The 26,170-nt window shown below is 38.6% G+C and overlaps 2 protein-coding genes across 5 annotated transcripts; one reads left to right on the forward strand and one right to left on the reverse strand.

Annotated features, from left to right (window-relative positions):
• The first annotated feature begins 5,825 nt into the window (after positions 1-5,825).
• On the forward strand, positions 5,826-15,797 carry LOC147869513 (uncharacterized). Of its 2 annotated transcripts, none has more exons than XM_087330318.1 (16): positions 5,826-6,453; positions 7,392-7,696; positions 8,007-8,085; positions 8,165-8,292; positions 8,656-8,697; positions 8,872-9,100; positions 9,176-9,614; positions 9,704-9,773; positions 9,873-9,941; positions 10,114-10,366; positions 10,655-10,742; positions 10,824-10,914; positions 11,133-11,360; positions 11,565-11,804; positions 12,137-14,510; positions 14,808-15,797. In XM_087330318.1, exons 1-16 carry the CDS (start codon positions 6,333-6,335, stop codon positions 14,876-14,878), a joined length of 4,827 nt encoding a protein of 1,608 aa, XP_087186444.1. In that variant the 5' UTR covers positions 5,826-6,332; the 3' UTR covers positions 14,879-15,797. The 2 variants fall into 2 exon arrangements, with proteins under 2 accessions (XP_087186444.1, XP_087186452.1); XM_087330326.1 differs by having other exon boundaries at positions 9,191-9,614.
• Positions 15,798-17,518: 1,721 nt separating this feature from the next.
• Positions 17,519-25,587, reverse strand: LOC147869514 (LEC14B protein-like). 3 transcript variants are annotated; one of them, XM_087330338.1, is made up of 9 exons: positions 24,832-25,587; positions 24,265-24,384; positions 21,466-21,546; positions 20,770-20,946; positions 20,574-20,651; positions 20,315-20,493; positions 19,533-19,700; positions 19,285-19,345; positions 17,519-17,823 (listed from the first exon to the last, which is right to left on the reverse strand). In XM_087330338.1, exons 1-9 carry the CDS (start codon positions 25,564-25,566, stop codon positions 17,602-17,604), a joined length of 1,821 nt encoding a protein of 606 aa, XP_087186464.1. In that variant the 5' UTR covers positions 25,567-25,587; the 3' UTR covers positions 17,519-17,601. The 3 variants fall into 3 exon arrangements, with proteins under 3 accessions (XP_087186464.1, XP_087186473.1, XP_087186481.1); XM_087330347.1 differs by lacking the exon at positions 21,466-21,546; XM_087330355.1 differs by lacking the exons at positions 17,519-17,823; positions 19,285-19,345; positions 19,533-19,700 and adding an exon at positions 19,940-20,108.
• Between the last annotated feature and the right edge of the window lie 583 nt (positions 25,588-26,170).

A 26,170-nucleotide genomic window follows, 5' to 3' on the forward strand; every position in this document is an offset into this window, starting at 1 on the left:
CAACCCTATGTCATTGGTCGCATAATTGGTGAACCACAATTCATGTCATGTCGTATGCAATGAAATGCTCAAATCCAACATTCATGTGTGGTAACTTGTCCACTAGGAAAGTGTCTCATTTTCGTGCAAAGTATATACAATTCTTCCCATGTACTTTCTTCCTTCTTGTAAATTACATTGATCTTTGGGATCTTCAGCAACAATGAGTTGAGCATCTTTTGCTATCGTGCATATTCTTCATTATACTTTCATTTGTTTTGACAAACCATTAATTTTCTTTATCCTCATCAACGATGAGGCCAACCATTGTCTTATATGCCAATCTAGCTAGGTTTCCTTTTTTCACTCATGGGGGCAGCTATAATACTCCACCTTGTTCACTAGGGATTTCCTTTGATTGTGGCAACTTGTCCTTAGCTCTCGCTCCAACCTTAGTCATGCACATAGTGTGCTTTCTTCCACATCTTCAATGAGCTTTGATAATCAAAGTGAACGTTATCTATGAGATTAAGTTGCGTCACCAACTAGTCAAGATCTTCTTCATTTCTCCTGTTGGTGGGTCTCTTCCCCTCGAATGGTTTCCATTGCTTCCTTAGGATAGAAAATTAATGAATCTGATTCTTCATAGGGAGAAGCATGTGACATCAAACTTTGATTGTTGAACTACATCCTCAAACTCATTTATTTGGGTGATGACCAAATCAAATTCCTTTGTCTAAATTTCATACAATTGTGATTGTTTAGATCGTGTTGTGTGTTGTGCATTTCTTCCACATCATCTTCTAATTTTAAAATCTATTATGGAGAAGTAGACTCTTCTCATTAGATGAAGTCACATCCTTAACCTTCTCGAGTTAACACTTCCAATTGGTTGAGATCTTCCCAATCTTTGTCAATTGTGTAAGTGGATCTCATCACATTGACCGAAATCCATTGCCTCCTCAAGTTTTAAACTTTTAGACCTCTTTGCCTCCTCTCAAACTTCAGGCACGTGATGTTATAGAGATTAAGCTCCCACTACATCAAACTTTTCATCTTTATTCAATGGTTGATTAATCTTTTACTTTGTATCTTGTGTATATATCACAAGTTCATCCATGCTTTACTATTGAAAAGAAGAAAATGTATGGTTGCATTCTACATTGGGAAAATATAGATACTAGATGGCCAATATCATTATTATAAACATCTCAAGCCCATCTTTCCTCCACCAAATATTTGGAGGGGGGAGAGAGAGAGAGAGAGAAAGAGAGAGATTATCTTTGTATGAGCCAATTCCTTATTTAGATGGGCGATCTCAAGAGCTTGATTGGAGGTTTGTTGGAAATAAGAGATTGACAATGATCTCAACAAATGTTGTTTATCACACATTGATTAACAAACATAAGTGGTTGGAAGAAAGGGTTATAAAGATATGGGGGTTTCATAAGCCCATTACTTGGTGGCTTCATGTGATCAAGGCAGGTTGGTGTTCTCGATTAATGCTATGAGTCAAGGTATTTGTTTGGAGAGTTATGATTGGAGCCTTACCAACGGGGGATGCATTAAAAAAAAGAAACATTACTAAAGGATTGTGTTTCTTTTGTTCGGTAGAATTGGAACATAGTAGACATCGATTTATTTCCTGCCCGATGACAAGGATGGTTTGGAGGTGTATCAGTTTAGTGTGGATGTCTCTAACCGGAGTACGTCTATCTTCCTTCAATTGGGTTTTTGCACATATGGAGAACAATGAACCAATGCCTCATTCTCTAATTATTTTTGAGTTCTTGAGGTATTGGGGGCTATGGTTCAATTGGAATATGCGGAATGCTTTCATTTTTTATTCGCAAGTGGGGGTGAGAAAATATGTTCTAAAGTTAAAAGGACTTCTTTTGTGGCAATTGACAATGCTAGAGAAGTCACGAAATCTCAACCAGGAAGAGAGAGAACTCTGCAAAGTTACATATCATCATATTTTCCATTTCAATTGGTGTGTAGGGTGGCATTGAGTTTGGTGTCGTAGTTTTCTTTAGATCCCTAGATAGAAGGGGTTCTTTAGTTTGTTGTAAGTTAGTCATGGTGGTGTTTTTTCTTTCGTAATGAAAGCCATTATTTATGAAAGAGAGAGAGAGAGAGAGAGAGAGAGAGAGAGAGAGAGAGAAAATGCCCAGATGGATGTAGCTCAGTTGGTAAGGTTGCCCAATGGAGACCAGGTGGTCATGGGGTCAACCCCTACATTCCACAGTGGCATCTGGTGAAATAGAGATATATATGAAGTATATAACAACGAGGTGAGAAATTTGGGTTTCGAACCCAAGACACAGTGCTTGTAGTGTTATCAACTTACCACTAGGGTAAGCTAATTACAATAAAAAAAGGAGAGAGAAAAAATGGTTATGTTGTGGAGGGAATAAGATCGAATGTGGTCCATGTGATATGTCCTTTTATGCACTCATCTACAAGTTATCCGTGTTGGGAGATCCAATGTTATATTCATTAACAAGGATAGGTTAATAATTATTACACCATCTAAGGTGTTTTCCCCTATTCAACTATAAAATCATGTACAGAGGCCTAAAACCATGTTGATAGTCAAAGAGAGAAGGCTAATATATGCTTGCCTTATTTCATTGTGCATCCCATTATGTTTCTTTGTTCCAAACCCACCTCCTAGATACTTGTAAGTTCCATAGTATGAACCATACGTACCATACATGCATCCACATTCAAGAATGTTTCAATCATTCAAGTATTGTAAACACCCTCGAAGTATGGTAAATACCAAACTTTTGTATTCATTATTTATTATAAGGTAAAAAACGTAATAAAAAAAAACATAAGAATGTTTTCATAAGGTACACATTCATTTGCATTCGTATGAAAAAGAAAGTTTGCCAATGCATTCAAGTATATTACGTACTATGCTTGTAACCATTGGATTGTGTGCCTGATATGTTTTATTTAGGATTTGAAGTTCGTATTAATGATGTATCTAGTGTCTCACTATTACAATTTGAACTAATGATAAGTAAAATAATAAGGGAGTAAGGAGAAGATAGATTAAAGTTGCTTAACCACACAATTTCACAAACCACCCTTGCGCAAAGGACACGAGACAAACATAAAATACCATTGGTGTTCCATACCACTGAATTATTACATTATGTTATACCTTTGTTGTTGAATAACAAATCTGAATTAGAGAGCTTAACATCACCAACAAAAACTCAACAATGTCTCGAGATGTTGTAATGAACATTGAAGGGGTAGGTAGCCCCGTTACTATAGCTCAACACCTAAGGCTCCCAAACCACCACATGTTCCCACATTTCATAGTTATATCAGGACCCGAGATAACTAGTTTCTTGACTATCCTACTCTTAACCCATTAAAGTTAGCCATAGAATTGGTCCATAAGATTATGCTTGTAACACTCACGTAGCCCTTGTATGTGTGATTATTGTAGTTGTGATCAATATTACGATACAATGTTGGTAATTAATTGTTATTTGGTATAATAATTGTGTGTTAAGTGACAATCACTTGCAAATACCTTAGTTATCTAGTTGGTCGAGAACGTTGCAACTACACTTATCATCAAAACCCACAATGAACAACACCCTTACCATTTGACGAATGTAGAAAAGTTCCTTCTCTATCTCTTGTCTCTTGTACTTATTCATAAATGTTCGCACATGAACACAATGATACGTTCAAAGATAAACATAATTACATACTCTACGATATAAACACACCACATAACACGATGATTCAAGCCACAAATATCCCTTGAGAAATTATGCTAATTTTTTAGGACAAATGTGACCTTGTGTAAACTCACATGGCCATATTCAGCATCAATATATGTAAAAAATCCGCGAGGGCATATAGATATGTACTTGTAGTTTCTCTTGAAAGCTTAAATGATTTCCACAATTGCCCATTTAGTATGTATTGCATTGTCGTTTTCTACATAATCAATTGGTTTTTGTGTTGCACCAAAAAGCCAAAGAGTTTTCACTTGATTAGTCTTTTTGCATCTCGAAGGTGAAGACATTGAAATGATAGTTAATCCATTCCTTACAGAATGATAAACAAACATGTATGTGCCATAAAAACGACGAAATTAGTAAATAAAACATGTGACATCAACAATGGCAGATGTCTAATGTATATCATAATTGGCGACTTTATCAACAAACAATTTTATGTGGGCCCCCAACAACCCTTAGAATGGATTATGAATGTTGCTACCTTTAAAATAACACATTGACACGTCTTCCATCGTCGCTAGGCATTCACATTATGCATTATATACACGCGCAGCTTCCCCTGTCCTTGAAATTTTATAAACTTGAAAAATGTAACATGTTTGCTATGCAAAGCATACCATTGTGTACACCGAGCTCTTTTGTTTTATATCATTTTTCGTGATAGTTGATAATTGCTACAATGTATTGGATCATTCTAATGGTCATTGCTCAAGAGCGAGCATCTTACACCGTATAATAGTGTGATACTTTTCTTTGATCGATTTTTGAACTTGTCGAAGGATATGCGATAATATTGTCTCGTCACTTCATGTATACATATATGTAGTACATATGTCTAGTTTCTTTGCATGGATGATATAAAATGTCTCATCTTGGGTGGGGGTGGGGGGGGGGGGAGGCGAGTGTGGATGAAAAAGCAAGAGAACAAAATATAGAGAAAGCTTGAAAAGAACTAATAATATATTTATATATATATATATATATAATATATATATATAAAATAGAATAAAATAGATGGAGGCCCCACTGAAAAAGGAATAGATAAACAAATACCTCGCTTTTTAATTGTGTTTTTAGTATTTTTCGAATTAAAAAGTATATTTGTATTTATTGGTTAGTTATTTGGAAAAAGAAGAAGAAATCAAGAGCATTCGAAAAAGGCGGAAAATGAAGAAGGGCACGTGGCCCCCACAAACCTCCTCCAACCACATCTCCGCCAAGCCTACAGGCTCGGCAGAACACCTGGACAGATGTGGAGCCCGAGCCAAAGATGGAGAAGAATCTGATGATGATGATTGGGCGGGGGATAAAGGAACGTGGGAAAGCAAGCGTGCGTGCGTGCGTGCGTCCGTCCGTCGGTCGCACACACGAGCCTCATCTGGACCGTCCGCCAGGGGATCCGACGGCGGCCGTTCCCCCACCTCCAAACGCTCCAAAAGGAGCGGTCGGGGGATGACCAACCAGTCAGCCAGTAGTAGAAGCCTGTGGGTCCCCCCTCCGAAGCAGAGAGAGCCGTCCGATCTCCCTGGCATCCAGCGGCGTAGGGCAGTTTGACAAACCGAAGCAACTCGAGGTAAGGAAGAGGCTTTTTTTTGGGGGGGCAGGGGGGGGGTTGACCCACCCACCCCGCCGTGCAGGCTCGTTTCTGCTGACGTGGAAAGTGCAGCCCAAGAAAATGGTGTGAGCTCGGCTGAGCTGGCAGCGCGGGGGCGAGGCGAGCGGCCGCATGCAGACGTGGCAGGCCCGCGCAAGCGGGTGCTGAGAGGAGCAGGGGCGCTGCGTGACGTGGCATAGGGCCGGGGGGAGGGGCGTGCTGACGTGGTCGAAGTAGGAAGTGCAGGGGGAAGGAACGGTGGAGATGGGGGCAGTGGGGGAGATGGGGGCCGTCGATCGGGGATAATTACTTTCACATAACATACATCACATACATACATCACATACATCACATACCATGTATGTAATAATAATGTATGTATGCTTTTGCTTTGGTTTGCTCCCAGAAGAGAAAAGAAACGCTACTGACTATAGGTTCACTCTCTCTCTCTCTCTCTCTCTCTCTCTCTCTCTCTCACATCCCCTCCACAGGCAGAGAGAGAGAGAGAGAGAGACAAAGAGAGACAGAGCTCCTGATTCTTCTTCCTCTGTCTTCAACACCTGCCATAGCCAGGAACCTCTCTTCTCCTTCTCCATCTCCTTCTCCATCTCCATCTCCATCTCCATTTCTACCTCCTTCCCCTTCTCCTGCTTCCTCCTCCTCCTCCTCCTCCTCCTCCTCCTCCTCCTTCCCCTTCTCTCTCTCTACTTTGTTTCATATTTTACTTCTTCTCCATGAGTTTCCCTCCTCCCACCCTCTGCATCCGCTCCAGTCAACCACATCTGCTCTGCTTCTCTCCACCATAGCCCAAGGTCGGGGCTTTAGACTAAAAAAAGGTCCTTCTTTCAGATTCCACAAAAAATTCCGGATTTGATTCAATATATTCAGATTCAGGTTCAGGTTCAGGTTCAGATTCGAGTGATTCAGGCTCAGATTCAGATTCGTCAGATTCCGGTTCATATTCAGGTGCTTCAAGAGATCCTATGGAGAGGAACAGAGAGAGCATGGGGAGGCGAACCCTAGGGGGCGGGATCTCTTCTTCATCGTCATCTTCTTCAGTCCGACGACCTCCTCCTCCCCCCCCTCGAACTAAAGATGGATCAGGTATATACATACGTATATTCATATATATATGCAGATGTATATATATCATATGTATGTATATATGACCCTGTTCCTTCTTCAGATCCATCAGACAATTGTGGTTAAACATAAGAAAGAATATTGTATTTTGCATATGAACCATTTATATAACTCATCTCTTCCTTCTTTCACTTGTAGATCAGGTCCTGAATAAATCAGAATGTTAAGAAGGAACCATATCTCTTCTTCTCTTTATTCTTCTTCATCGAAGCTTGGGAAGAATGTCGCCCATTTGCTTTTCTTCTCCCACTTTTCCAATACATCATTTCCATTAATTACTATCACTGGGTCTTCTGGAAGATTTTTGTTCTGCTAAATTTGTCACTCCCGTTGTTGCCTGAGCCTTGTGATGGGATTCTCTATTTCTTTCTTTTTTTGTTAAAAGAAAGGAAAAATGTGAAATTTGGATGCTGGTTTTTCCTTCTATCTCTAACAATCGTGGTTTTCCTTTTTGGGAACGGGTGAAACAAAAATTCTTCTGAGTTTTCTTTCTCTTTTCTAAGGCTAAGCAAAACTGTCTGTGATGAAATAGTTTTTCTTCTGTTTTTCATGTCAATGTTTTCCAATGCAAGTAGTCTCTTTAGATTTTACCTCTACCCCGGCATCTGGTGTCAGTTGCTGATGTAATTTCTGTAACTGAATGTCATGCTCTCGGTTTGGCAGAGCTAATGTTTTTTCCCTCTGTTTATGGCTAATCCAAGGCTATTTGGACGATTGTGGGTTTTTCTTCTTGTTGAGGTGGTGAAGAAATGTCTGCCCATTGACTATGATGTGTTTCTTTTATGAGCAGAAGGATGATTGAGTGATTATCATGGTGCTTTTATGTTCTTTCTAGCGATGAATCAAATGATATTTTCATGCATGAATTGTTTTTAGTTTGCTATCAATTTTGTTTGTAGACGATGAAGAAAGGATGGATGAGATGGCAATGGAACAGCCTAGGGCTTGGGAAAGGCCCAGGAAAGAGAGGATTCCTTCTACTATTCATGTTCCTTCATCTTCTTCTCTGAATCCTCGAAGCAAGAGGCGACGGCACACTGGTTTTTCTCATGAATCCCATGTGTCGGGACGATTAAATGTCCGCCCTGAAGATGCAGAGGAGTCAGCAGAAGACACTGAAATGGCTGCGTCTGAGGACGAAGATGAACCCCCGCCTCCACCACCTCTCATAAGAAGGCCTCTGAAGCCTCGGTCCCATCCAAAGGTAATAAAGTATGCGGTTATTCATCCTTGGTGTCATAATCTTTTACATGTTTTGGGCCTCCTAGTTTTCCTTCCTTTCAAATGATATGTCTTTCTAAGGTATATCCTAGCTGTACCAAGATTTGGAATGTACATGGATTTTGTAGGCTGTCCATAGTGTCTATGTCTAAGATTTAGAGCATATTTAAATATCTTAGCTTTGTGGATGAAGCTTTGGAATGTGTAGGTTTCTGAGGTTATCCTATTGACTGAGCTCTAGAATGTAAGGATTTCTGAGGCGAGGCTTTCATCCATTTTGTCTTTGCATGCAGGAAGATGAGATGGTCATGGACATTCCCTCTGTGCCGCGCAAAGCACGATCATCAATATCATCAAGCTCAAGATTTTCATGTAAGAGATTCTCCCTTACTTGCATTTCTCAAGAGGTTAGCTGATAACAGCTGTCTTTCATTTGTTCTTTCTTTGACAGCTGTCTCGAGAAGGTCACAAGAAGCTGTTCGGAATGATACTATTCGAAACAAATCCCTGGGACCCACACAGCCATCTTTGAATGGGAGCTCCTCCCCTGTTTCCCTTCACAAACCTGGGAAAAAACTGGTACCAATTCATGAATATCACGTTGTATATTGTTTTAATTTTGCAATTTGTTTAGTTTCGCATACAATCTGTACCATGCTATATAGTTTGTCTTATGGTCTTAACTTACTTTAGGATTTAGAATTTGGCTTAAACAGAACAACTGGTAAATAAGGAATGTGTAGTTTGGTTTGCAATTTTGTTAAGCTAAGAGTTTGTCTTACAATTGTTTGAAGCCGAGAATCTCCAGTCCTGTGTATGCTACCTATCGCCTGCACTGTTTCCTTATCTTTTGATTTGTCTTTCTTGTTGGTGTATGTCAGCTATTAGCTGCACAATTTCCTTATCTTTTGATTTATATCGCGTGTCTTGTGCTTCTTGCAGAAACCTGTGACACCCAAGTTTCGTGCAGTGAAGGTTCCTAAGGTGAAGCCTGAAATCAGATTTGTCTATTAGATTTTCCCTGCTTTTTGTTTCCAAAGAAAACCCGAAATTGTAAATTTTCACATGCAACATTTCTAAGGTTATTATGAAATCATAGGTACTGTATATATTTCCATTAGATTTGCCAATGCTGAGGTCTTTGGTTATTGTTTCTAGGTCTCAGAGGCATCAGCAATATCCGATCAGGAGGCTGAGGTGGCTGAAGCACTTTTTTCACTTGCTTGGAGCACACCTTCACAGTCAGGTCTAATGGAGCTTAAACCTGAGGTTAGACATGATATGGAAGATCAAACAGCCACTTCTGCTGCAGCTACTAATCCGATTGAACAGATCGGAAATGCCTCTAATAGCCACCTTCGAGATTCAGCCAAATCTAGTATAGAAGGTAGGAAATCCTTCAAAAAATGTTACATTCATCTAAATCTTGTTGTAAACTTTCTTGAACACACATTTAATGCAGTCTCTTTCTTAATAGCTCCTAGAAGAAAACGGCCTCGGGTTGTCATTAAACAAGAAGAAGGGAAACTTCCTACTCCTTCCCAACCGTCCATACCGATATCAACTTCTTCATTGGCAGTTAAAACAGAACCAGAACCTTCATTGGAGAGATCACAGAATTTGCCCACTGATGCTGCAAGTGTCTCGTCTGAGTGTTTGAAAGACAAAGATATTTTAAATCCTATGCAACCTCTGTTGCATTATAACGAAGAAAAAAATCAGCATGAAGTGGAAGTTTCACTGAAGGAAGTTATCGCTGAAGGTGAGGGAGAAATAGGTGATCAACAATCTGTCTGTGCTGATACCATTAAAGTCTTGTCAAATGGCAAGGATGCTGCTGACACTGACGGTGATATTCCAATAGAGACAAAGTCTCTTACCAAAATAGATCTACCAATTAGGTTTGTGGTCTGAACATACACGCCTTGGTTTAGAAAAACAATCTTGTCAAGAATTAATAGAAGGCCGCATTTGTTCTGCTTCTATGCAGTGTTTCCAGATGTGTTGATGACCTCTGTGATAATAATGGCGAAGTATCAGAAGGGAAGATTGATTTGATGGTGAGAGAGTACATTTGTTAACTGCCAAGGATGTTGTTTTATTGTATGGTCTAACTGAGTTTACAAGTGCCTTGCTTTCTTTCTTCACTTTCTAAACAGCGCTCAGCTGCAGAAGGTGATGCCCCTGGAACATCAGTGCCAAAAGCTTCATCTGGCAATGATACTTCAGTAAGTATGGAATTCCAAGACATGGGGTGTGTTTTTGGAGGTTTGGAATAATTGATTTTGCTATTTGTGCTTGAAATAATATGTTTCCTTTTTTGCTATTTGTTCTTGGAAAAAATGTTTTTTTTGCCTGTGTTTGAAATAATTTTGGTTGCCATTTGCTCTCCTACTACAGATTTATTCAACAAATCAAAGTACAGAGGCGTCAAAATACACTATGGACGAGCCTCCGAAAGCAAATGTGAAGGATATGAATGATGCACCCCTGAATTGTAAAGAATGGATCAACGAAGGGAAGCAACGGGAATCATCAGCACAACTATATGAGAGTCAAGAAACTGAACATCAAGTTTCTCAGATCATAAAAGCACCAAAGGAAGAGAATGAATATTCAAGAACATATTCCAAATCTCAGAAAGAGGATACAGGTAAATGTTTAGTACCTTCTATACAAGAGGGCAAGACTGTTGATGTGGCTATTAGTTTAATTTTATCAAGTTGAATGCATGATATGTAACCAAGTTGAATGCTTAATGCTGAAGATAAAGGCTTGCTTATGTCTTTGCATGGATATGATTCATAAAATCTTGTTTCTCCTTCTTCTGTATTACTTACCACATTCCTTTTTACGAAGTAACAAGGGTGTTTTCAGAAAACTTGATTGATTAACTTTTGTGGATGCTGAGAAGAATGATGGTTGATATTGTTCAATGCAGATAATGGTGTATCCTCATCTTTTGTTTCTTCAATTCCTTCAGCTGGCCCAACCTCACTTGGCTGGATAGGTGGCATACCTCAAATGGGGTATACCATGCAATTGATACTCTCTTTATTTTCCATACTAATTTTACACATTCTAAGCATATTATTTAAACAATTGTATAGATATTATGGGCCAGGAGCCACTGGCTGGATTGCAGGTGCTTCTATCCCAAGTCCAAATGATGTTGTGAAAGTAACCCATCCAAACATGCAGGTGAAACAAAGGCAATGAAACATCTTAAATTTTATAAACAGCATTAATTACCCTGATCTGTATGCAACTTTATATCTAATTAAAACCCTCCTGTTTTTTGTGTGGTTCTTAATATTAGAAATCTTTTCCTTTATCGGATGGCCCTAAATACTTCAATGAAGAGTGACATTTAAAAAAAATTCTCTCTTTTTTATTTGATTATTTTGGATTTATTGTAGCTACCCCATACCACAATTCTTCCACCAGTTCCCAGGATGAAGCGATGTGCTACTCATGTTTATATCGCTCATTTTATTTACCATGCACAACAAGTGTCTCGACATTCTTTATGGTCGGCAGCTCTGTGCAGAGCCCCTTATAATCTCAACATCCCACCTGTAAATATCCACGACAATGAAAAACATGGAGCTTACGTGGATGTCATGCGGAAGGTGTCAGCTCAGCAGGTCTGATTTTTTTCTTTCACTTTAAACTTTTTATTTTTCAACTGTCATGTTAGATTGCCTCTATAATGTACATGTGCCTACAATGCAACTGACACACATGGAGAATGTCTATTAAAAAGCCAGAATACAATGATGCAATGAAAGGCACGCAAGGGGAAATCGGAACCTTTAAACATAAATATTTGAAATTTGTTTCTTGTGCAGCCTGGACCTTCATATGGATATACAATATCCCAATCTAGTACACCAGGAACGAGTGGTGCTGGAGCAACATCTACTGTTTCTGCATCCAATCATGCTGCAGGCAGTGGTAACGTTGACCATGGAAATAATGCAGCTCCCAGTAATGTTATGGCTGCCCATGCTCACCAGTATCTACAGGCTATGATGCAGCAAAACGGTTATGCAACCTTCCCGTTTCCTTTCAATGGGCCATCTGGTCAGGTATTATTAAACTATATAGATCAGCCATCTCACCATGTTTAATACACAATCTTTCTAGGGGACTGAGGTTAAGGGTTAATCACAAGTGTTGGTCACATAATCACAAGGCTCAAAACCTGACTGAGAATCTCCATATGTGTTGATTGTAATCATCTAGATTGTTGGCTGTTACAGTGTTGCCCTATAGCTAGGTATGAGGCCTAATCATAGCTTAATTTTAATTAATTCCTAGTAATATAATTATATGTAGGTGCATTAGAATTTTACATGTCCTTGGTCTTTTGTAAAGCTTGTATGGGCATTTTTATCTAATTGTGTGCTATTATTCACAGGCTGCTCAATTCTTCAATAGTCCCTTTTTCCCTCCACATATGATGCCCCCACTTCCCCAGCTTCAACCATTACCACAAGTTGGAAGTGGGCTACCTGCAGCGCAACAACAGCAGGTATCGTTACCACACCAATCCAGCTCAAATCAACAACTTCAACTACAAGTTGCCCCTCCGTCTCCTTCCTCTCAGCAACAACATAGTCATCTGAACAATTCAGCTTCACACTTTGGGTCTCTGATAGAAAGGGACAGCTCTGTTGGTGGGGGCGACACTCTCTCAACAACTGATGGAAGGTTATCAGCCATGCAGAGAAACATGTGTGATCAAGGGGGTCCTTCTAACCTTCCCAACCTTAATGTGAGTCCTAAGCTTGCAACCAGTATACCTGCCATCCGTTCGCATGACCAAGATGTGTCTTCCGGAGGAAAGCCAAATGCTATCAAGTCTCAATTTCAAAGCCAAGCTCAGGCATTGCCGATGCAACAGCAACAATATATGCAACAAAACTCTGGGTCTGGAATGAATCAACCAACTCAAGGCTATACTTCTATTATGGTCTCGGGTGCAACTAGAGCGACAACTGGCTCCCCCCGAGGCCTTGTAAATGTAGCTCCTCTGATGACGACACAAGGTCATGGATTACTATCAGGGTCTGCCGAGAGCACTAAAATGCATGTTCAACAACAGCAGATATATGGAGTCCATAATTCACAATACCAAAGAGCCATGACAAAAGGTAGCTCTAGCAATGAGGAGGCAATGGTCTATGCAGTGAAAGGACGAGAACAGAACGAAGATAAGAAAGTGTCTTCTGGGAAGCAACAACTTGCAAGCCTTCCACATATTTCAAGAGTAGATATGGAAGTTTCTTCTCCTTCAGGATCAAGTGGTCGACTGAATAACAATACTAATATTGGTCGGACTCCAACTTCAGCAATGATCTCTGATACTCGAAACACCACTAAGCCAACCTCCTCTGTAGGGATTGTTGGTCAACAAACTCCTATGTTACAGAGCCAACAACAATCGAAACAATCTACAAGTCGAACAAAAGCTGGTTTGGCTACAAATGCAGTTCCACTAATGCCTAATCATGTGAATATGTATGGATATGTAGATAAGCCTCCTATTCATGGGGATGGAACCAAGTTCGCAGGAACTGGGGTTCCGTTTTCGTCACAACCTGTTACCTCAAGCCAAGGTAATTCAAAGCAGAATGCTCATCATGGAAACATGATGAAAAATGGCCAAAAGCAATCTACAAGTCAACAAGCAGCATCACCCATTTCTGCCACTACAATTAAAAGCCAAGGGCAGCAGCAGGCTCGTAATAATATTAACAACAATAATAGTAGCAATATGAATCAGCAACAACAAGTGGTGGCAACCTCAACAACATCGAAGATGATGCCTTCAGTTTCTGCTTTACCTACAATGCCATCTGGGAGCCTGCCAATTGGCGCATCACATTTAGTGTCTGGGCCAAAGTCAGCAGTTGGGTCTGTATCAAAAAGCCCTTCAAATGGAAAAGGGGCCAATTCTATGGCAACCAAATCAGCTCCAAGTACGAAGAAACCCTCACTGACTGGATCTGTTTCCCTAACTTCATCTATTGGGGCTATGCCTCCTAAGGCAGCAATGACAGCAACCACTACTGCTGCCACTACCCAACAGAAAAATCAGGCTGTAATGCACACACAACAATTTACGCAACAACAGCATCCGAGCCATTTGCCAACTCAACCGGCGAAAACGGCAAACAAAAGTGCAGTGTACCCTCAGCAAGGTCAACAATACAAACAAGTATTGCAGCAACAGTCAGCGCCATATAGACCACCATTTTTCCTTCAGCATCAACAACAGTACCTGCAATCATCTTCACCATCTCAGCAGCAACAACAGCCTCATTCTCAGCATTTGCAGCCAGCCTCACAACATCACTATCAGCAACACTCATCAAACATAGCCACTCAACATGGCCAAACACAACAACAGTTAAGGCCAGATTCTCATGCCTTGCAGCATCTTCAGAAGCAACAGATACCGGTGGCTGTTGCTTCACCAGTGAGCAACAATGGTGGTGGGTTCTCTGTTGGCTCCTCAAATTTAACCTTAGGAACCAATTCCGCCACTCTGGGAAACAAACATAGTGATTTGGTGTCTGATAGTTCCGATCAATTCAAAGGTCAACATGATAGAGCAAATATATCGAGGGGTATATATAATTCTGCAGGTGTCATTACTACTAGTGCCCCCCGTGAAATGCTCACGACAGCTCATCCTCCAGTTTCGGGCCAAGTTAGCCCACATAGTAGCTCGCCACAGTTTTTGCAGCCATCTACTATGAAATCACTGGAGCAGAAACTTTCATCTGGTAAGCATGCCATGCTTTCCCGCCTTTTTAAATAAAAAATGCTCTAGGCATGTATGCAAGCTATCTTCCCTAATGCTGTAAACTTCCATATATATGTAGGTGTATTTGTGCGCATGCTTGTATGTATTTATGCACGTATGTGTATTATAAAGGATACAGATAAATGTATGTGGAAGAATATGCATACATATTACACTTGTGGTATATAGAATAGCTATATGATATATAATATATATAGTGGCTATACATCGTTTATTTACAACTCTTCGACTGATCGTCTTTATGACATTTTGGCAGACATTACCCGAGAGGAGATGAGCAGTGCTCCTCCCCAAATCGCAGTTGCTGCATCAAACCCTTTGTCGTGATTTGGACTGGATGGTTGTAAGTATGGAGGAGATGTACTCATCATGCGTCCACAACTGAGAAAACTGCCTTAACTAGAAGAAGAAAATGAGAAATCATCGTGGGGTGCTGAATTTGGACAGATATATATGAGACAACAAAAATTCTACGTATATCTTTTCGTTTTACCCGGACATGTCATTGAAGAAGAGAGGGAGAGATAGTGCCTAAATGGTTGTGGCTCAATTGGTAAGGTTGTCAAATGGAAACCAGATTGTCATGCATTCAACCCCTACTCTAGGATAAAGTGGCATCTAGTAAATTAGTGCATAAAGTGAGATCCGAACCCAGGTATGGGCGAGTAAAAACTATAGCTCGAGCAAATGTTTTGAGCACCATGTCAGTGACAGAAGGCCAGCAGCATGACAGGGAAAAGGTTGCGAGGTCTCAGAATTTCTCAATGGTATGTATGATGCTTTGTTATATTGTTCCGACACCTCTACATCAATATTTTTTATCTATCAAATTGCCCTTTGCCCTCCCTCAGTTGATTGTGACATGGTGACAGTAAATGTAATTATGTCTCTGTAGAATCGAAAGACTTGGAGTATATATAGATTACTCTTTGTAGATCCCCCCACCCAAAAACCCGCATTCCTTTGTATAGGTTCTACTTTCCACTTTGTGGTATTATTCTGAGATACGTAGTAAAGATACCGAGTTCCCTAAAAGGATGAGGACTTAAAAACATTCATAAATGTCAGGATTTCGGGATTAAAAAAAAGGGAGAAGCTCAGATGTTGATTGTTATTGAAACATTTCTCCTTTGTCCCCTTTAGTGCACACAAGTTCTAATATTTAACCTTAACATGGCTGTATGACATTCATATTAGAGCGAAACACTTGAACAGTACTAATGGTTTCATTTAACAACTTTTAACATTGGCTTTTGTAACTGTTTTGTGCTTGTTTAATTTTGTCTGAAAGGCATGCAAGGCTCAGAAATGCTCAGTATTTAATATACACTAACGGATTTATTTGCTCCATGGGTTTGCATGCCAATGGATGTACAAACCTACTCCTCTTATGTAAGCGTTTAGAGAAGTCCTTACAAGGGGAAATGCACATTGGTATGGTGACATCAATTTTTTTGCATTTGGCCTAACATTTATACGAAGCTTGCATCCCAATTCTGTCTCTTGACTCTCACATACATTCACATGTGCTAAATTGTGCTATCAATTTTATGCATTTCGGAAGATGAGCAAGACATACATGGAATCATGCCTTGTGAATTGTAATTCTAAAGAGAAGTGGGTATCAAGGTTGTGATCACATCAACCCAATGCCAAGATGCAGTGAACCGCATAAATTATGTTGCGATCCTTTCAAAGAGAGAAAAGTCAATCAATCACTTGTGTTGCGATCCTTCATGTTTTTGTCTAAGATTTAGGCAAGGTTGCCCCTAGGAATTTTTTTCTGCTTTAAGATTTTTAATGAAGTTACCTCTTATTATTTTGGTAAATTTCTCGTGTGGCTAATAAGTGTGGTAGTTGCTGACAGTGAGCTTAAAATTGAATGATGAAGACTCCAGAATAAATGTGATATATAGGTCAATGTGAAGCCCAAAGTTTTAATTGAAGAGTTTCAGCTCTCAATGTGCTAGCATTCTCGTAAACAAGAATTAAGTAGAGGCTAGCACTGTAGATATGCAACTCATAGCCTTGACATTGCAACTAAGAGGCATGAGGAATCTTCAATCTAGTACTGTACTTTACTGAAAACATTGGATGCATAAAAATTGTTAAACGAAGACAACAGATGATGAGCACTTAGTTAAAGAGAATGTTTGGACGTTTGGAGTGCATCTTGGTGTTGCACACCAAAGTATAATATATAGTTTCAGAGTGACGTCACCTTAAGCTATGGTTGCTTGCCCTCAATGAATGTAAACATCATGCTTGCTAATTAGACCAATCGCTGATTGGCCTCTAGGTTTTTCCTTATTTAGAATTGAATGCACTAATCTTTCTAATGGCGTGGTTGTGTTGCATATTGCCCTAGCTATACTCACAATTCTACCACCTACTGTATAGAACCTTGACGTTAGCTAAATTGAAGATTCTTGCGCACCCACTCACAATGTTTTCCTTTGCTAAAACATCTTCGTCGTTGTCCTTTCCCTAATCTTTGGTCATCTTATTAGCATTTAATAGCTATGATCCTTCTATCTTATAACACAATTTAAAATTTGTTGTGCAGCTAGTGTGAGCTATTTATTTATTTCTAGTCCAAGCCTACGTGAGTAGCTTGTGTATACTTGATGGAGGTCCTTTTTAGTCCACAATTTAGCTCTATTGAATAGAATGACTAAGCTTGTACCAAAGGAAAATTAAATCACTAGCACAGGTCATACATTCATTTGGTGGGAGATGGGTTTTATTCATCATTAAAGGATGTCAAATATCATCTACAATATGACAATGTAACATTTTCATGTAGTATGTGGTGTAGATTATGGTTAAGAATTTTTTTTAGAGACAGAGATTTTGGCCAAGTAGACTATGAGACAAACATACAAGCACTGGTTCACTTTACAAATGCATTTTTATTACATTGCTTAGAAGGATATGCCAAGCTACAGTATAATATAGCACATAAAATGCACTTACAAGAAAATCCCTAAATCACCTCTTTAGGGATTGATTTATAGACAGACAACTTGAACATTTTGGATAGAAAATGATCAATCAGTCACATACTCTTCACTTTGTGGAAATACAGCATATGAACTATATTCCCGATGAATATGCCTTTCACCAACTGAATCTCCATGTAGATGTTCCCATTCCACTATTTTGCCATCCCAGGAAGAACTTACAAGCTTGGGATAGATAGGATGCCAGCTACAATCACGAACCGTTGACCTATGAAATCCAGCCAATTTTCCAACACATTCTCCAGTCACCTGAAGATGTTGGCTCTCTCTCTCTCTCTCTCTCTCTCTCTAAACCCTAAAACCTAAACCACTTTTTTATTACCCATCCACCACGCTTCAAATATTACTAATGGCAGTAAACTGCGAGAATTTTCTGCCAAACAACCTTATCAATTGAACTACATTCTTTTAGTTTTTTTCTTGTTTCTTCAATGATTCCCACATCGGTTAGAGATTGAGATAGGCAGATAAACAGACAATCTACAGAAGAACAGAGCTGTCAATTGGGCCACTAGGATGTGAAATTGGAGGAACACTATGTTCGCCATTTTACAGTTTTTATGAAGAAAGATACCATTATGTCTTCAAAGAAGGTTTTGACCCACCAAGGATGTTTGGTATGTTTTCACTAGACAGACAATAATACTGCTTGGGGCAGTTCTTGGTAAGTCACTTATTACCAACAATCTAACCACAACAGCACATCCACAGGGAACCATCACACTTTCTTTAGCTCGACTCATGCCACTAGTCGCTTTCACTCCATCTAAGCTTAGAATGCCTAAGTCCTTAGGTTACAAGATTCTCTATTATTTTCGGCAGTTCTACTAATTTAGTTATATTAATTTTGGTTTGTTCTCAAAGATGAGACAATATTTTAAGATGTAATATCCCATTTAGTGTCATAGGTCATTTTGGCCTCATAAAAAACATTAATATTCCTTTCTTTCTCTTCTCCCTGTACAACATTTTAAGGATATAATCTCTTGTTCGGTCTCCTATCCTTGCCTCTAGGGAGACATCACTATACTCTCTTTTTTCCATTAGTGCATTCTCGGCCAAGACACACAAAAGGGGTTACAATAGGCAATAGCAATGTGTTGCACATGTAGACCATGACCATTTGGACCACAGCCTCGTCATCTTTATCACAGAGGCAAATAAAGGCCATTATCACCAAGCACCGACGGTGATTCATTGCTTCAGAAATCTCATCATCTTGGATCGGCCAGTGTAAGCATCGAATCTTATGTTCTTAGATATATTGGTTCTTTAATATCACATCTTAAATGTATTTATTTTGGGTTGCTGTTCTCAAAGACAAGAAACATTGTAAGATGTGACCTCTTGTTTGGCCTTATCGGCCATTTTGGCCTCTTAAAAGATGTTAATTGAGTTGCTTTCTTTTTTTCTTCTATACAGGTATCCAAAAGAGATGTATTCAAATAAAAAGATGATTATGCTCCATCTGATTTCGGCGAATAAAGAATGATACAAAATTGGATGATGTCACAGGTCAGAACTACACCAAAAAACCCAAACCCTAATTTCTTGGATGGACTTAGTAGCAACACGGACCTAATACTACCAAGATATAAAAGCCTTCCGACATTAGTAAATTAAACTTCTATAGAATTAGGTTACATCTCATTCTGTCGATCTTCCAAGATAATTAACAATAAAATAGTAGACCATTAAAGTTATCCTTACCAGATCATATATGTGCACAGAGCCTTCAACCGATCCAGAGTATATATACTTTTGCCCAGTCCTGAGAAACAATGTTAAACAAAAGAAAACCATGTTATAGAGTTCATTATATACTGAGAATACAAGAGGTGAACTCATGCAATATTTTTTGAAAAAGGATAACAACCTTCTCATAGGATATAAAGAAAAGGAAACAAAGGGATTCCTGCATTAAAATCCAGAAATTGCAACACAACATATAAACTTACGTTAATATGGGGGAGAAATAGCAACGAATGAGTGTCCGCAAAACTCTATGACCTTTGTACGTCATAAGTGACTGATCATTAGGGTGCTTGATATCTAAACCAACTCCAGGGTAATCCATCCACCTATAATCCCAATCATATGATGGTATATTCTTTATTTTCAACTTGCTGCAAGCCAAGAGAAACATAAAGATCATTGAAATCAGATGATTGGACATTCAAAAAAAATTAAATCACTTCAGAGAGAGACAAAGTGGAATATCAACATATCCAATGTTTGAAATAACCAATATCAAACATAAGCTAGAGATAGAGATAGGCAGATATGCAAACAATCTACAGAAGAACAGATTTGCTAATTGTGCCATCAGGATGTGGAATTTTACTGTTTGTTATGAAATAAGAGGGAGATAATGGCTATGCAGATTTATGTCTCTCCATCTTGTATTTCCACTTTCTCAAAACTTTGAATCTATACATTGGTTTGCTTTGCCACATCTTGATTTCCCACTATTGTTAGTCCTATCATTTTGCTTTCTTTTGCAAAGTGTTAACCTCATATTTATATTGCACAACCTGAAATGCTATACTTCATAAATAATCTTAATATTTTTAAATTATTTAGTATTTATATTTGTGCATTAAATATTTTTATGAGAATTTTTACACTCTGTTCATGAGGTTATGAATCCCATTTCATAAGTATGAGATATGTTTCATACCCCTATTTCAAAAGTATGTTGCAGAGTCATGTAAGAAGAATAATTCAACAACAGGTATACCTTACTGGGGTTGTGGTTGACATAGTGCGGATGTCCCATAATTTAATTGTCTGGTCTTTGCCATTTGAGATAAAATATCTACCATCCCCACGACTATCAATAAATGCTATGCCCTCTAGGTGCCCCCAAAGAATCCCTGCTGGACGGCTATTTGACATCAAGCATCTCCTATCCCAAACCTACAGGAACAAGATTTTAAAAGTAAAAAACACAAAACAAGTATACCAAATCTCGAGATCAAACACCTAGGCAAACCTACTTTGCATGTGTGATCATCGCTCCCTGAGAATATTAGGTGACATGTTTCATCTGCATATGTGACAGTATTTACATCATCCTGTTCACAGTCAAACATTATTATCTAGGACTGAATGCGTTCTGATGTTCATTATAATGAAACTTAAATATATATATTCCATCCATAAGAAAACTTTCAAAAATAGGCATCTACATACTAGATGTGCTCGTAAGCGTAATATCGTTCTGTTGGCCTCCAGGTCATACACATATATGGATCTCTGGTTACTTCCGGCTACAATTTCTCGCCCATCTTTGGAGAATTGAACTGAATATAAACCCAACGAATATTTCTCAGATGGTTCAATGGAGAAATCCAGACCTTCATGAATGTCCTGTATATATTACTTAATAGCTGAGTCCACAGAAAAGAAATCCAATGTATGCATTTGCATATTGGGACCACGAGAGACAAGGTTACAAGCACTGAAGTATGAAATTTTAACTTTGGACTGGTTCAGGGCACTCCCATTTCTCTTCAAGCCACATTTCCACAATCTCCTAGGAAGTTCTCTCAAAATATGAAATTGTCCATGATCACCAAACCGTTTTTTTTTCTTTTTTAACAGCATTTTCACATTTTCTACAATCGCCTCTAATTTATAGCCAAGAGTATAGTTAATACTTGTTAATACCCTGGCATTTGGATCATCTGCCAGTTTCTGTTAGTATTTTTAATCTTAACAGATCCCTTCTAAAAAAACTCTCAATCTCCCAACCCGATTCTACGCCTGACATAAATTTGGCAGCTGTAAGATTAATTCTAGAATTACACATCTCTAGAAGCTACGCTTGCCTATGAAACATAAATATATTGATCTTTAATAGTCTCGATAAAGTTAAGAAAAGAGGACCGTGATATTTGCAAGCGACTCAACTCCGCTTTCATTTCCAATATTCACTAAATAAACCATCGGCGAAATTGATGCATAAATCTGCACATAAAGAATAAACAAACATTATGGATACATTAAATGCTTCAAAGCTTTGAATTGTTCAAGTTTCCAATCAAACACTTATCTTGTGACAAAAGAAATATCAGGATCAAAATTCTGTAAAATAATGCAAGCATTCTTTAAATCTAAATATGGAACCCATTCAATACTAAAAAGTAGTTTTCATCTTCACTTTCATTTCCAAACCTTTACGTGAAACTCCCTAAATAGCCTAGTTAAATATGGTCAAAACAGTTACCTAGTTAAATACCACGCAAATTAAAAGCCCTATAAATAGTATGTTCACCCCCAACTGGCCAGAGCAGTGAGATGGCACAAACTTAAAGGACAGGCACTAGGGTCTTATCATTATTCCACGCAGTGTACAAGCAAACATCCCAGCCAAATTGGATGACGGCTAAGATGATTCACAACAACTAGCACCATTTCTCTTTGTCATGAATGTTGCCAATGCCAACTAGGAGTCAACCCCAATATGCATACCTTCACAAGACTAAAACCATCAGTCCACAGCATGAAGACATCCTCCTCGTCCCATCGACCTTTCCATATTAGATGAACCCATGATGGATAATTTTATGAGGCAGCAATTTCAGTTCCAATGATCAGCATCAAACCTGATTGTGGATTATTCATGATTCATGATTATATTTCAAGCCAATTAGTTATTAGGAAGCAGCATCATAGAAAGATATTTTCTCTTGTTTCAGTTTCAGCCATCAGGCATCAAACTTGCTTGTGGATTATTCATGATTCAGAATTGAATTTCAAATTATTTGGTCACTAGAAAGCTCGCAACAAAATGAAAACATAAAATTTAATCTGTAATATTTTTCAAGCAACACATTCAAAACTATTGTAATGGTTTCCCCTGGCAAAACATTAGGTAAGACACCCAAAATATAAACAATAATTGGTCTCCTCACTCATATCAAGCCACAAACAAATAATGTTATTTTGCCAAGATATCCAGATGTTGTGCAACCAAAAACTCCCCATCACCCATTTGGGATGTGATCCATTCAATAGAATTATGTGACTAATCCAAATGAGAATCCCCACATATTTAAGGCATTAAATAACTGTCTGTGGTGGCATTGAATGTTCAAAGGACATATTTCTCCATTTCATGAGTCTACATGAAGAGACATCTTATGTAATACAATATTGAACTATTCTCGCATTTGTGTCTCTCATAATCTTGTATTCTTATTCTTCTCATTACATCATATATGAATGGAACTAGCCCTAATAAGGAGGCCTCGGTGAGTTCATATCAGCTTCTTAAATGGCATACAACCACTGGAGTTTCTTTCCAATGTGTCCGTACCCACAGGCTGTATGACTTCTCCTCGACGTGTGGGAATCAATAGGGAGTTCTCAAGCGCTTCCACCAATAGTCCCTGAAAGCAATGACAGATCGATCCTGGATTCAGTGGTCTGATCCTGATCTGCCACAATAAGTTTCTAACATTTAAAGTTCTCTAAACCAGCACCATTATGAAAAGATCTGCACAATTTTTCACACTTGACAATATTCTGGAGTCCATGGAACAACCATATAGTCCCATATGTGATGAGTTCCCTCACGTAGTAATTTTGAAATCTGTGTGTGTGTCCCCCATGGAGCACTGTATTCAGATGATTGTTGCTCAGTTAAAGCAATCTATTACCAGATAGTGATATTGATACATAAAGTATGTGAAGATATAGATGGGCCTTTCAATGCCAAAATCACACAATTTTTGTTTGGGTTTCTGGCCAGAGATTGATATTCAAACATATTGTCATCCTTTGCATCATATACATACTTTTGTCAGCGTCACATTTCATAACCATGAAGTGGTTGTCACCTTTCACTCTGTCATTTCATTGAGAGATGAAGATCTCCTCATGGTTTTCATATACATAAAGTGTAATTCACAATCTGTCCCCAACCATTTCTCCTTCATGTAGAGATTTTCATCGGATTAATTCTTCTATTATCCACAATCTGCAGAGACCCGGGCAATATGCTAATTCCACCCTCTCATGTGTGTTTTCCGTGCCATAAGACACCTTCTGAAACTGATAATTTTTGTTCTTTTTCAAACAAGGTTGAATAATACACTGACACTATAGCCACATCTTCAATGAGCTCCCACACAAATACCTCATCCTTAAGGTGTCCACTCAAGAACAAAAATTTTATATCCATCAGATATAATGGTTAGTTCCTAACCACGTTTCCATTAAAACGGAGATGCTTCGTAGGCAAGTTGTTAAGATATAAATCTCCTGAAACTATTTTAAAGAAAAAAGATCCATCCACTTTATTCTAAATTAACAGAAACATGTCCATGTAAAATACTTTTTTTACTACTTTTATATGCATATACTCATTATTCCTCACAATCATAATGAAATAGATATGCATAACACAGTACAGTTATCATGACAGTGCATTCAATAAAATTCTATGTAGAAGCTCTTCAAGAATATTACAGATAAAGCTGCAAAAGTCTATTGTGAACAATTGTTACTCAACCACAGGGCACAGATCTATACATGGTAGGAATACTCCTTCCTATTCATGGGAGTATCACAACGAGAGAAAAATACATTTAGCACTAAGTACGCCTATAAATTCACAAAGAATGATAGTGTTCTACATTGGGTGACTTTGTAAACCTATATAAGAGTATTATAAATACTCACAAGAAAGCGCTGATCATGGGATAACGCAGTATCAGTGACAGTCCAACGCAATTGGCGAGCAATTATATCTTTCTTGAGACTCCATCCCTGGTCAACATTATAGATGCGTATATGTCGTTCCTAAAAACAATAAGCCAATTATTGGAAATCAGGAATTCATCGTCCCTTATAGAATGGTGTAAACAGACATTGTTCATATCTTTCAAAACAAGAACAAACAAGTATTGCTAATATTTCTTTACCGAGACAATGAAAAGTCTTGATAAATTTGTTTACCTTGATATCACACAATTTGCAAGCTTGTTTAACACAACAAACACAATTTACCATAACAAGCACAAATCTTCTATTTTTTTTAAATAATAATGACAAGTCTTGCAAGCATGTTTTACTCTTGTAAAAATCACAAGTTGTGCACATTTGTTCTTTACCATAGCAATAGAAAATCTTGCAAGTTGTTCTTTACCAAAATAAAATCACAATTCTTGCAAGTTTTCTTACCCTAACAATTACAAGTCTCAAAAGTCTGTTTTACCATAACAATAAAAATTTTGTTGAATCACTAACCTGAAACCCACCGACAAAAAGTGATCCATCTGATGAGAATTGTCCAACATAAACCCTACAATTCATCTGATCAATAATCTTGGGGCTATCAGTTGGCAAATATCTGGCGGCCATGTGGCAACATTCAGCTCTAGACCATCTTCCAATCTTTGATACATTCATTTCCCTTCCGTGGATCATCTTTACACTATGGATCATCCCATTCTTCGCAAAAATAGAATAGCTCGGAACTGGAAGTGACCATGATTTTGTCAAATGAGCAATTGAATGATTTAGAGGAGTGGCTTTTTGATCCATCATTTGATATCTTTTTATATTTGCATTGGACTTGATTTCCTTCTTTCCTACATCCGTACTGCTAGCTTGCATGTGTTCATGATCCGAATCTTCATTCCAAGTGTCATCGTCATAACCTTCTTCGTCGTCATCTTCTTCTTCCTCCTCTTCTTCATCTTCGCCTTCTTCATCATCATCGTTGCTCTGGTGATTAGTGACGGAATCATTCAGCTCCGAAGGATTATTTCGTGAGATTCTTTCAAGCGTTCTCTCTTCTTCTTCTTCTTCTTCTTCTTCTTCTTCTTCTTTTCCTTCTCCTTCTTCTTCAATCCCTAAGATTCTCCTCTGACGGAGAGCACGGCGCGCAGAGCGCAGGGCTTGAAGGCAGCGACGAGTGGACAGATCACTGGTCCCTCCTCCTTCATCTTCTTCTTCCGGTGGGGAGGGCAAGGGCAACATTTCAGAGCTCGACTCAGTGCTATGTATGTATGTATGTATGTATGTATGTATGTATGTGTCACGACTACGAAAGAAATTAACAAACACAGTTAAAGTTGGTATGAAGTAGAAGAAATGTACCATTGGGAAGAACACAAGAAGAAAAGGAGGGCCGCCGGAAAGCTTACCCTCTCTATAGTGGGGGTCAATTCAATAATAATAACAACAATTCCTTAGGGCCTACTCCCATTGAGATTTATTGTGTGATCAAGGATTAATAACAAAAAGTATATGATTAAGTTCAATGTTTTGGGAATGGTTTTGAGAGGGTGAGAACATTACATATCTACAAAAAGGGCCTTTTTTCCATACAAATCGTGCCATGAACTAATCTCTATGCTTCCTCACGATTGCTCAAAATGCAGATTTGATTAGGCCTAGGCATTCACTCGAGGTTGTAGGCTTGGAATGCTACTATAGAATTCTCATCCCTGCCCACGTCTCCATATAGTACGTGCCATAAACTAATTTATGCATTTCCTTGCTAGTGCTCAAATTCCACATTTTATTTCCTTGGCTTTCTTATAAGTTATGGAGCAAGCAAAAAAAGTAACGTCTAAAGTTT

Source organism: Azolla caroliniana, unplaced genomic scaffold (genome assembly GCF_043228905.1).
Source record: "Azolla caroliniana isolate FFs.n. ecotype wild unplaced genomic scaffold, voAzoCaro1.0.p SCAF_1, whole genome shotgun sequence".
NCBI lineage: Eukaryota > Viridiplantae > Streptophyta > Polypodiopsida > Salviniales > Salviniaceae > Azolla > Azolla caroliniana.